Raw genomic sequence first — 12365 nt, forward strand, 5'->3', positions numbered from 1 at the left:
TAGTTCAGCATTCTGTTCCCACAGTGGCAAAGCTCTTGGAAAGGTCACAAGCAGGACATGAGCACAACACCCTTTTGCTCTTGTTTCCCAGCAACTGGTATTCAGAGACATACATCCTCCAATACTGGAGGTAGTATACACTTATCATGACATGACTAGTAGCCACTGATAGTATCCATGAATTTGCCTAAGCCTGTTTTAAAGCGATCCAAGTAGTAGCGAATTCTGTAGTCAACAATGTGCTGTGTAAAGAAGTACTTCCATTTATCTGTCCTGATAAGCTGTCCTCAGCTTCATAGGATGAGCCCAGATTTTAGTATTATGAGAGGTGGAGGAAAATTTTCCCTGTCCACTTTCTCTACATCATGCATATTTTATACATGTCTGCTATGGCCCCCTTTGCTCACCTTTCTTCTAAGCTAAAAAGCTCTAAATCTTTCTTAATAGGATAATTGATCCAACCCCTTAATACTTTTGGTTGCCCTTTTCTGCTTTTTTTCCCTAGCTCTACAATATCCCTTTTGAGGTGTGCTGACCAGAACTGCACACAGTATTCCAAGTCTGGCTGCACTATCGATTTGTATAAGGGCATTATGATATTGCTAGGTTCATTTTTGATTCCTTCCCTAATAATCTCCAACATGGTATTTGCCTTTTTCACAGCAGCTGTACACTGGATTGACATTTTCATCAGGCTCTCCGCTACAACTTCAAGATCACTTTCCTGGTCAGTCACCACCAGCTCAGATTCCATCAGCATATACATGATGTTAGAATTTTTTGCCCCAATGTGCATAACTTTACACTTGCTTACATTGAACCACATTTGCTATTTTTAATGCCCATTCCCTCAGTTTGGTGACTTTCTTTTGGAGCTCTTGACAATCCCTTTTTTGTTTTAACCACCCTAAATAATTTGGGATCATCAGCAAACGTGGCCACCGCACTGCTCACTCCTAATTCCAGAACATTTATGAACAAGTTAAAAAGCACCAAACCTAATAAAGATCCTTGGGAGACCCCACTGTTTACATCCCCCCATTGTGAGAACTGTCCATTTATTCCTCTTCTCTGCTTCCTGTTCCTTAACATTCGGTGTGCTAAGCAATGTGCCTGGTGTAAGGCCATATTATCACTGCTACACAAGTTATCCACCTGCTCTTCTGCCCCAGGTTTAACCTGCATGTCAACAGTGCACAAGGCCAATTGTCATTTATGGGCACAAAGTCACCAATAGGAAGAGATAGTTCCCTAGCCAGAAGTACCCTAAACTGGCATTTTTATATAGACTGTTTATTTGGGAAAGGGCCATTTTTCAGAGATAGAGCACAAGCTTTGTGTGCAAAAGGTCCCAGGTCCAATCTTTGGCATCTCCAGGCAGGGCTGGGAAAGATTGCTGCCAGTCAGTATAGACCCCCTGTAATAGCCTCAGGCCTGTAACCAAGTCACCAGCAGTTTTAGAGGGGCCTAGAGATCCACAATGCCTTGCTTTGGTTCATTATTAAGCGCAATTTCCTTGCTAGTGGGCCTCTGAGCTTGTGAGAGGAGTCAAAGGTCAATAGCACTACCTCAACACATTCCATGCTAACGAGCTACCGTTTATCTTATCAGGGCCTAGGAAGTGCCTGAGAAGTGAGGCTCTGTTTAGGCTGTTTACAGGTGTCTGCGCTGGGAAAGTTTTGATTGTTTCCCCTCTGATGTGGGACTGTTAATCTATGCTGGGAAAGTTGCAGATGAACGCTAATTAACGCTTGCTGCTGTCATGCTGCCTCACTGCTAACATGTATAGTATAAGACCAATTGTACCCCTTGGCTCTGGGTTCAGAGAAGCTGTCTGATCCAACCACTGGGTACGCCTGTGTGCTGTAAGTACTCAATGAAGTCTCCTTGTAAGCAAACCTGGATCTGGCTTACCATTATCTCGGCACCTCCAAACCTTAGCAGCCCACAGCTGGGGCAATATACCCCCACACACCTGATGCCCCCCAGATGTTTTGAACCACAACTCCCAGAATTCCTGACCATTTGCCATGCTGGCTGTGGCTGATGTGAGTTGAGGTCCAAAACATCTGGAAGGCACCAGCTTGGGGAAGACTGGACCGGTGATCTGACTCAGTTATAAGGCAGCTTCCTATGTTTTTATTTCAATCAGCCTTTGGTTGAGGTGGTGGCCCCTCCCACACACACACTTATAACCTCCTCTATGGAAGCGACAACAGTTTTAAGTAAATGCAAAAAAATCCCAATGTGTTCCACAATAGTATTTATAAATGCAATTATCTTCAGTAACTGCATGTGACCACCAGAGAGAGCTACTAACAAGCAAGCATATTATTCTACAAGTCCTTTCCTGACTCTCAGCTACAATTGTAAGGAACTGCTACAAGTACTGCAGTAATATACTTCATAGTCGCAGATACCAGAGGAATAGTTGCCTGGAATTGCTGGAAGGCAAAAAGTTTATCCATGGGGAGATTGCAGTGAAACCATCCCCAAAAGGAGGTTTATATAGGTGTAGGAAAAGGCCAGGAATAAAAATGTATAGGGAAGGGAGTAAGACCGCCAAGTATGAACAATCATAGTCCACCCTTGTAGTCCTAGTCCTTCTAGTCCAGGTGGGAAATACAGCAGAGGGATTCTCAATATTCTACCTACTACAACTCCGCATTCCTTACCAGGGTGGAGTGTGCACAGCAGTCATAACCCTCTGCTGCATTTCCTTTTCATCATTCTGGCCACTATGTGAGCTTTTCTTTCTCCTGTCAGAAAAAGGGAAAGTGTTCATGGGCAGCAGTTTCTAACAGAGGATGAGGCTGTCCTAACCTCAAACTATTTCTGCTGCCCAGTTAGGGGAAACACCAAGTCAGGTCCAAGCTAACTCTCCCCCACAGGACAGTGATGTAGATCCAACATGCAAACTCACAGGCATGCAATATGCAGTCTATATTCTGAACATTCTCCAGCTTAAATCGTAACTATGACAGTGAATCTTTACAAAGGCTTGATCACCCCGCTCTGTAGCTTTGTCCTGCCTCCCAGGAAGATTATTTAAGAGAGCAACCCTATGGCCCCTAGACAGCGTTTGAGGGGGCATGGGATTGTTAGATTTCTGGGTTCCATGGTTGGAAACAGGCCTCTGACCTTGGAGCCAGAAACCACACTCCCCACCCTCTCCCCCTCCCAATCAGTACAGTTCTGAGTATATCTCTGCACCCGAAAACAGAGTGTGAAGATGGGAAAAGGGGGTGTTGCTGGGGGCAGGAGGGGAGGAGATCAGGGCATCGGCCATACAATGTTTCCTATGACCACTCCAGCTTCCCCCCACCCCCAAAGCTCTGCTGCTGGAAATCACTCATCTAGCAGGCCGGCTGGAGAGTGGAGGCAAAGATTGCCTCCATACTCCAGCTGCCCTGTACTGGATACTCAGCAGCCTCCAAATTCGGAGGCTGCCAACTATCTTCACAGGATTGCATACTAAATCACTATTCGTCCCCTAATACCAACACAACTCAAAATATGTGGCCATTTTGAATATCTGCAATTGAGCATTAATGCAGGTCTTGGAGTGGACCGGTATAACTTTTTCTTTTTTTATGTGTAAGCTGAGCCATGAGGCTTTGCAAGAGATGGTAGCAACTCAAAAATACTTTTAGTAAACACAAGTCCTGACACCAGATGATACGCAACTGGAGTAATTAGAATGAGAGAAATCACACAAATGTTGGTAATGACAAACAGAATATTTTGAATACACTTATCCACCTACCAATTTATTCTTTAATTTTAAGACTAAATCCACGGTTTCGACTTCAGTGTGTTTCTGACTCCAGAAAAGTAAATCCTATCAAAATAAAGAATATACTTAAAAATTAGATTCATTAAAAATTGTCACTTAAGGCTGAGCACAAAAAGGTTTCATTATTGTATCTTTATGGAATCTCTTCCAAACCCAGTGTAATGCCTCTAAGCAAACCAGTGCATTTTATGAAACAACAGTTAAAATGGTCTGAATGAAAGCCTATGATCCCACTAGATTAGTGATTCAGGCATTTATAGACTTCATAAACATTTATCCCAGGTCCGCAGAAAGGGAATATCTTTAATAAAGCCAACCAAAACTTCACAAAAGAGTGTGCAAGCTTTTGGGTTCTCCAAAACACTTCACCAGTCTAGGTCAGGGGTGGGCAACTTATGGCCCTCCAGATGTTTTGGCCTACAACTCCCCTCACTCCTGACCATTGGGTATGATGGCTACAACTGATATGATAGGAGGTGTACGCTAACACATCTGGAGTGCCACAAGTTGCCCAACCCTGGTCTAGGTGGTACAAAAAGCAGAGGGTAGGGGAAGATACAAAAACATTCAAAAATTAGGCCATATGTTGTGGCCATGAGTTCTGCATTTTAGACCCAGTCTCAAGATGTAGACTGAATTAGTCACTGCAAGATGCTGCAGGTACTGGATTACACTTAAAATCCAGAGTTCCTCTCCAGATGGTAAAAATCATCTTCCTCTGGTGTTAGATTCTGCCAATGCTTACCTTTGCTTTTTATGAGCCTTGGAGAATACTGTACTTAGCCTTTCAGGGTGGAATCTACAACCAGAGGCACTATATAAATAATATTGGCTAGGACTGAAGACACTTGTGAACATATAGTCATTTCATGCATAGACCAGGAAGAAGGGGCAATTCCCCTTTCAGTGGCAGCCCCTACGTCTAATGCAATGCTGTTCCAAAGGGTCCCTGGGAAGATTTTAAGGGGGCACAAGGAACTACAGTTGGAAGGTGAGGGCTGAAGAGCTCCAGTGTGCATGTGGAAGTCTCTGCATGGGCCTTTGGATCCTGGCCATTAACAATACCACCTTCATCACTTTATATAAACATTTAGATTTTTCTCGTAAGAACATTCTTAACCATGCAAGTTAAACTGGGTTTTCAAGTACAAATTGTACTTTGTATTTTAAATACCCATAGAGGTGACAAGGAAGAAAAGGCTTAATGCAAAGCCACTTCTCTAACCTCATTACACAATGCTTCTAAATGCAGCGCCTCCAGCTTCTGTGTCATTTCTTTCCGCCGTGTCCTGAACCAACCATCAAAGTTATACGATCTCAAAAAATGCCTTTAAGACAAAGGAGAAATTATTTTTATTAGTGAAACACCTTGTAAATCAAAGTTACAGAAATTCTCTGCCTTCTAAGCCAAACACATTAAAAAAAATTAAACGTAACCAATATTGACTGTGGGGAATGCTGGACAACCCGCTGACAATTGTCTATTAAAAACCTTTTGTAAAACATGTCTATTCTCTCTCAGGACAATAGCGCATTATGATCTAGTCAGCTATTAAAAACAAATACCAATATGTTGATTTGTTACTTCCAGTGTTAAAACAGTTCCTCTTACCAGGGGAAGAATGGATTGATTCATATTCAAAGCTGTGTAACTTGCACATTGCAGACACGAGTGGCTTTGAGTTTGAATGGAAACTTCATTAACTGGATACTAATGTGAGATGCATATGAAACCATCAGTCCTAGATGTTAGTACAGATGCAGTGTTTAAATCCGAGGTCAAACATGGACTCACCATGTTTCCTTTGCAAAGGCTCTTGCAGGCCCCATTCCTAATCTATAAAATAGTAACAGTAAAAACCAACCTTCTAGGGCTGTGGAAGGATGAATGATTTGACTTAACAGTTGTAAAGCATGGCATGTTGTGAAATGCGCTCTCATATAATTAATATGCTTATTATAAAAGCATATCTTTTACACGCCGATCTAATAATAATGAAAAACACTGTGTTTTACAATACTCTTATGACACAAGTTGGTAAGCTAGAAAGGGGCAACTGTTAACATTTCACAAAACAGTTCAGTTGGCATGAGAGGCAAGGTATTTCTCTGGTTCCTAGATTTTTTTGTATGTATCAGTTTTGCATTTAGCGCAGGCTGTATTCTATGTTTAACTTAGTATAACAAAGTTACCTGTACAGTCCTATCCAGTCTCCTTTTAATCTAGAGGTAAGCTGAGGCCCTGCTTTCTCAAGTGTTTTCATAAATTCCTCTTGGCCAAATGGTTTCAATTGTGGCGGACTCTAGGAAGGAAACACAGCTCAAGGTGAACAGAGCATGAGATGGTAGCTATTCACAAAACAAAATGTTCAGCTTATAAAGATATTCTCACCTTCCAAGGTGATATGCTCTTTTGGAGAGGCATCAAACTTGCTACATATCGTTCCTGAAAAACAACAAAGGTGCAAAAAATAAATAAATCCTGATGTTTTATTTCAGTATTAGACAAATCCAAAATTGTATTTCATTTGGTTCAAAGTAATTAAAAATAAGCTGAAAATAAAAGCTAATATCATTGGTCAACAGCTAGATGACCTTGGGACAAGTCTGCCCCTTGAAAGGATAACATCTTGATCACCATGATCCACTCAGGTGCTTGTCTCTCCTACCTGCTCCTCCTCTTTTTCATCCAGAACTGTGTGAGGGGACTGGAGGAAACACCTAAGTACATTCTCAGGGTTAAATCCAAAGTTGGTCCTACTTGGTGTAGACCCATTGAAATGAATGGGACAAGTTAGTCATGACTAATTTAAGTCCAATTGATTTAAATGGGCTTATCCTAAGTAAGACTAACTTTGGATTTAACCCTCAAATGTTGCACATGGTATGAGTACTTTTGGTGGGGAAGCAATGCAGAGTAAAAGGAATACAGGGGTAGAAGAAGCATAAGAACATAAAAAGAGCCATGCTCAATCAGACCAAGGGTCCATCTAGTCAAGCATTCTGTTCACACAGTGGTCAACCAGCTGCCCACAGGAAACCCACAAGCAGGACATGAGAGCAACAGCATCCTCACACCCATTGCATGCAGCAGAAACCTGTTCCAGTATTAGTGATTGGCTGTAGGGCCAAATCTATCTAGCTACACACTGTGCGAGATTGAACTATTCAGAAGTTATTATTTTTTTACTAGAATAGTTACTGAGATTATGTTTTTAAGAACATCACACTAATCCCCAGAATTTTCCACTGTTAGCTTAAGTAAGGCGAGATATACAACTACATTTGCTACTAGAAACACCTTTACTGACAGTCACAGAAGGAAAACTGAAAACTACAAAAGGAGGGTACAGGAAAACGTAGCATTTATGAGCTCTTCTGAAGCACTTAGTTTTACATTCCTTCAAAAGGAAATTTTGTTTAGAACATTCTTAATCACAAAGGCTGCAATCCTATGCACATTTACCTGGAAGTAAGCCTCACTGAACACAATGGAACATATTTCCAAGTAAACATAAACATACATAGGAAGGAGCTGCTATTCACCAAAAAGTTGACTGTCACCTTTACAAAAAATTGAATGCAAATACAGCACTTGTATAGACGTTTGGAGGGGAGGGGGCTTTATGCTTAATCCAGGATTATGAGCATATATCTCATTATATGTTTGAGTGCAGATTTTACACAACATTGAGGGAGAAATAGATTATCCTCTTTAAAAGAACAAGTGTTTTAAAGTATTTTCTGATGAACATGCAATTTGTGAAGCTGGCCTCACCCTCTGGGTGAAGAACCCACCATAAAACTCTGTTGTCCTCACCCTAGGCTTCTAACAGTGCAATTCTATGCATGTCTACTCAAAGGCAAGCTTCACTGAGTTCAATGGGACTTACTTCCAGGAAAGTTGTAGACGACTGCAGCCTAAGATATTTAAATTACACATATCTGCAATTTTCATTGATCAATAGAGATGTGTCATATACATATGGCAGCTTACTAGAGGAATAATGAAGCTTTGGGTCAGTTCTAAGAAATAACGTCGAAGGATTATGCTTTGGGCTTCTGCAGGACGCTTCTGCTGTACTCCCTAAAAAAGACAAAAAAAAATAGTCTACTTTCTCAATACTTTGGAGACTACATGCTATAGACCCACTCATTGATGAGTGCATCTAATATTTAATAGATGTTATATTAATGGTGCACTTATAATACATTTTTATATATTTTACAATCTCCATAGATTTTGTTATTTAAAACCATGAATTAATTAAAGCGATAGATCCCCAGCACTTCAAAGGGATAGCATGTTAATCTGCTGCCGCAAAAACAAAGAGTCCTGTGGCACTTTAAAGACTAACAGCATAGACTGCCAGAATACATTTGTTAGTCTTTAAGGTGCCACAACAATTTTTGTTGTTGTACTTAACAGACAGAATGCAAGAATAAAAGATCGCCCCAGACATGCTACAAGAAAAGGAAAAAAAAAGAAAAGAACTGGTCCCTGCTTGGACAACTGCCCATCCCATATTGCCATGACAGAGCATAGGATGTGGTTTTAGTCAGCACTCAATCACAACACACCACCATGACTATATAAACACGAAACAGGGAGACGACAATTCATAAAAAAAGTTTCCCTTATGAAAAGGATTACATTGTTTTGTTAAAAAGTACATACCCTCACTTTCCTGCCTCTGTCCAAGATCTAGTAATGTTAATGCTTCAGCTACAAGTCTGAAATATTACCTTTTGTAACTGTTTGATTATTTCTTCATCTTTGTTCAAGTATGGCTTATAAGATGTATAAACACCTGGGGGGGAAAAACAGAATTTTCCTCTGGTTTTGGCCCATAAGAGTATATTGCAAGTAGTAAGTTTATAATGATGAAACGTTTTACCTGGTTTAGAATCCAAAGTCTTTAAGTTCTTCAGCTTGTTCACTTTCACCTGCTTTGGGACTTCACCTGCCAAAATGAGTGAAGAGACACTACATGAGCATATCAGTCAAATGCCAGGATCTCAAGACCCCAAGAGCTTAATGTTGTTCTGCATACAAAAGGGGGCTTTGCCAATTGTTTGCTTCTGACTGCAACATTATTGTATAAGATGCTGATTCAGAGGTCTCCAGTATTTTCAGAGAGTGTAAGGTAACTTTTCTTCTCTGGTAAGATGGGCTAAAGGACCCCAGTGAGCATGTACAGCAGTCTATTTATGTATTTTTATTATTACTATTAATTACATTTCTATACTACCTCATAGCCAAAGCTCTCTGGGTGGTCTACAGTTCCATACACTAGTCTACAATTTTGCATCATCCCATGATGAAGATTCCATTGCCCTCTGGCAAGAATGAAGTGTTTGGAGCTGGGAAAGAGATGGTGATAGTACCATGCAGTTTTACTAAGCTTGGAGGGCACAACATGACTATGGGCAAGGTTCCTGTTCCCTCTCCCACTCCAAGCTGGATAAGACAGCTGGGGCTTGTTGTTGTGGTGCTCAGAGCAGCTCTGCTAAGTCCCAATGTGTCCTTCAGCTCTGGAGAAGAAGGCTGGCCATTTGAGCAATGGCAGGCAGACACACTCCAAGTGCCTTGGACATCCAGTGCCAAGTTTGGAGCTGTAGGGGAGAGGGGATTGTTCTTGCACTTGTCCATGCATCCAAGGTGCTTGGAAGCCTAGTGTAACAGTGGGGTCTTCGCCCCCTCTCCTGTTCCAAACCTGGAACTGAGGGATGGGAGCAATGGCTTATCCTTGACCTCATACAGAGGTGCAGTGCAAAATCAAGGACCAACAGCTCAATCCTATGCATGCCTACTCAGAAGAAAGTCCCACTGAGTTTGATAGGAGCTTTCCCCAGGTAAGCATGCTTAAACTGCAACCTCAGTTTTGCACTGTAGGGGAGGGACAGGGTCCTGGTGAACCATAATTCTGGCCCTCTGCACACATGGAAGCCCTCAGAGTCTTTTCGATCCCACACGTTATTCATATATATTGTAGCCAGCCACAAGACACAATTCATTTGCAAAAAAACCCCATGGCATCATGTGTATATATTCTATTGGAAAACAAAGTTATTTGCCATGGGATGCCCAAACTACAAGAAGTTAAAATATATATTTTTAAAGTGTTGTCTGAAGCAATGAAGGATTGCCTTTAATTATGTTTTCTATATTTATCTCAGTCCAGATAGCAGTTACTGTTGTACTCTCAAAAATAAGACCTAAAAAGGCAAACATATTTTATAGGCCCAATTGGTAGCTTTAGAGAGTGCAACCTTACATAACTGTTCTTGGCTCTTACAGAGTCAGGCAATTTACTAACTTGCACCAGTAATTTACTTCCTTTATTGCTTATGCACTGAAGTCCTAACTAGTATTGACAAGCTGGGCTGGGAAGTGGCCCTTCCCATGCAAGGACATCATGGCAAACACTACGCACACATCCTCCTTCAGTGGTGGAGCACATGCTTTGCATCCACAAGTCTAACCCCTGGAATCTTTAAAAGATCTGAGGTAGCAGGGCTGGGAATAATCTCTGCCCTAGACCTTAGAGCACTGCTGCCAGTCAGAGTAGACCAGCCTTACCCAACCTGTCACCATCTAGATGTGTTGGATTACAACTCCCATTATCCTCAGACAGGATGGCTATTGCTGGTCAGGGACGATGGGGTTTATAGACCAACAAATCTGCAGGGGACTAGGCTGGGGAATCGTGGAGTAGACAATGCTTGGCTAGATGGACCAGCAGTCTCACCCAGTTTCGTATGCAGGCTGAGGCAACTGCTCCCATTGGTTGTACCAGCACAAGGGGCGAACACAAAGGGGTCAAGGACAACATGATTCCACTTGCTACTGGGGAAAGGCTGGGAGTTCAGGAGAACTTCTTCATCCCAGAATGCAAATTGTGCACAGACAATGGCCTGGCTACCTCTTTCCTTTCTTCATTCCCCCGCTTTGGGCAAGGCCAGGCATGCATAAGCCATTGCATTCTGGAGATGAAGAGGAAATCCTATGTGCCATATCCCTCCTGCACATGTACCCCTTCGCTCTTCCTCTGGTGGTGGCAGAAGCAATGGTATCAAGCCTAACAAGATGCTCTTATGTCATGGAAAGAGCAAAGGGGAAGGGGCAGGCCTGGACAGTGAGCAAGAGGTGGAAGCAGGTGTAGAAAGCTTGGCATCCATCACCCTTCTGCCTTGCATAGCTTTGCCTCCTCCATCTACATAGCCTTGCACATCTCTTGCTGTGACCAAGACATGTTGGCTTTTTAAATACAAATGTAATACAAATTAGTAAGCAGCCTCGTTATATAAAAGCTGAAAACCTTTCCATGAAGTTTAATGTAGAGTTTTGGTGGTGTAAATGCATACTCTTTTATATAACAAAGCAGCCAAGCTACTGTTTTTCATACCTAAAGACCCAAACACCCTCACCACTTTACTTTGACCCTAATTTCCCTATTGTTTCCTATTTTGTTGATATTTAACTAAAGGAGAAAAGATAGTAAATGGTAATATTCTGTACACCTTAGAACAAAACTGCAGTCAATTTAAAGACTTTACCTGACAGTTTAATGTCTCCAATTCGGATGATGTGTGGCCAATGCTGCAGTGTTTTAGCAAAAAATGGATTTGTCACTCCTAATATGACAGAAGGCCTGAAATGTAGAAGATGCTTCAGTGAAATCAATAACCTCTCTATGGATTCATGTTACCAAATTCCAGAGGAGCAGCTGTGTTATGCTGCTGCAGAAAACACAAAGAGGAGTCTTGTGGCACACTAAAGACTAAGACTTGCATCCAGATTAGCCCCTCCCTAAAGAGAAGGGCTCTTGCCATTCATGAAAGGGGCTGTGAACCAGCAGGCTCCTGCTCACAGAAGGGGAAGATGATTTTTCCAGGTTTCCCCAGCAGCCTCCTGCACCACCTCCCATGCTGTTCCAGAACATCCTCCAACTCCCTGGATCAGATTCTCAAGAAGCACAGGGGAAATTGGGGAAAAAATCACCTTCCCCTTCTCCACAAGTAGAACCCCGCTCATGGGATCTCTGGATACTGGATCACAACCCTGTAATAGGATACTGCCAGAGCTGTGCCCCACGCTAGCTGCCCTTTGCCTCCAAATGTGCCTCAAGCTGCTCAAGAGATAACCCTCCCTGAGCCAGTTATCTCCTCAGCTGCAGCTGGAAGAGAAAGGAGCGGGGAAGCTCAGCCAAAGTGTGTTTGCTTTACAGGGGGAAGGAGCAGATTGAGACTACTAGGCAGCAGAGTCAGCTTTGAGCAGCTGCCTGAGCAAAGACCAAAGCAGAGCGCGCCCCCGCCACCCAGCCAGAGACTGGGAAGACACAGAGGTGTGAGCCTCCCTTCCATGTAGGAGAAGGGGGACACGCTGGTTCGCATGACACAGTGGGTTATTTACCACTACTGAGGGTTATACAAGGGCTGTTTAACCAGGCCTGGCATTAGGGGTGGGCAAGCTGGGTGGTCGCCTGGGGTGCCAAGCTGGGCTCAGTGGCTGTTTTTTTTTAATGTACTGTCTGCAGTGAGTTAGGGTGGCAAAAAGCAAGTGTCT

At 42.5% G+C, this 12365-nt stretch overlaps 1 protein-coding gene across 3 annotated transcripts in view; it reads right to left on the reverse strand.

The window, feature by feature from the left end:
* Positions 1-12365, reverse strand: part of DENND6A (DENN domain containing 6A) — a 48923-nt gene that overhangs the window by 631 nt on the left and 35927 nt on the right. For all 3 annotated transcript variants that reach the window (XM_084840068.1, XM_084840066.1, XM_084840067.1), the window contains 8 exons: positions 11357-11451; positions 8695-8760; positions 8543-8607; positions 7794-7883; positions 6189-6242; positions 5990-6099; positions 5022-5124; positions 3767-3841 (listed from right to left, as the gene is read on the reverse strand). In XM_084840068.1, coding sequence (XP_084696194.1) covers positions 3767-3841; positions 5022-5124; positions 5990-6099; positions 6189-6242; positions 7794-7883; positions 8543-8607; positions 8695-8760; positions 11357-11451 — 658 coding nt within the window. The remainder of the gene's footprint in view (positions 1-3766; positions 3842-5021; positions 5125-5989; positions 6100-6188; positions 6243-7793; positions 7884-8542; positions 8608-8694; positions 8761-11356; positions 11452-12365) is intronic.

The sequence above is a fragment of the Heloderma suspectum genome, chromosome 2 (genome assembly GCF_057233095.1).
Source record: "Heloderma suspectum isolate Gila_16-S chromosome 2, 16-S_ref, whole genome shotgun sequence".
Lineage (NCBI taxonomy): Eukaryota > Metazoa > Chordata > Lepidosauria > Squamata > Helodermatidae > Heloderma > Heloderma suspectum.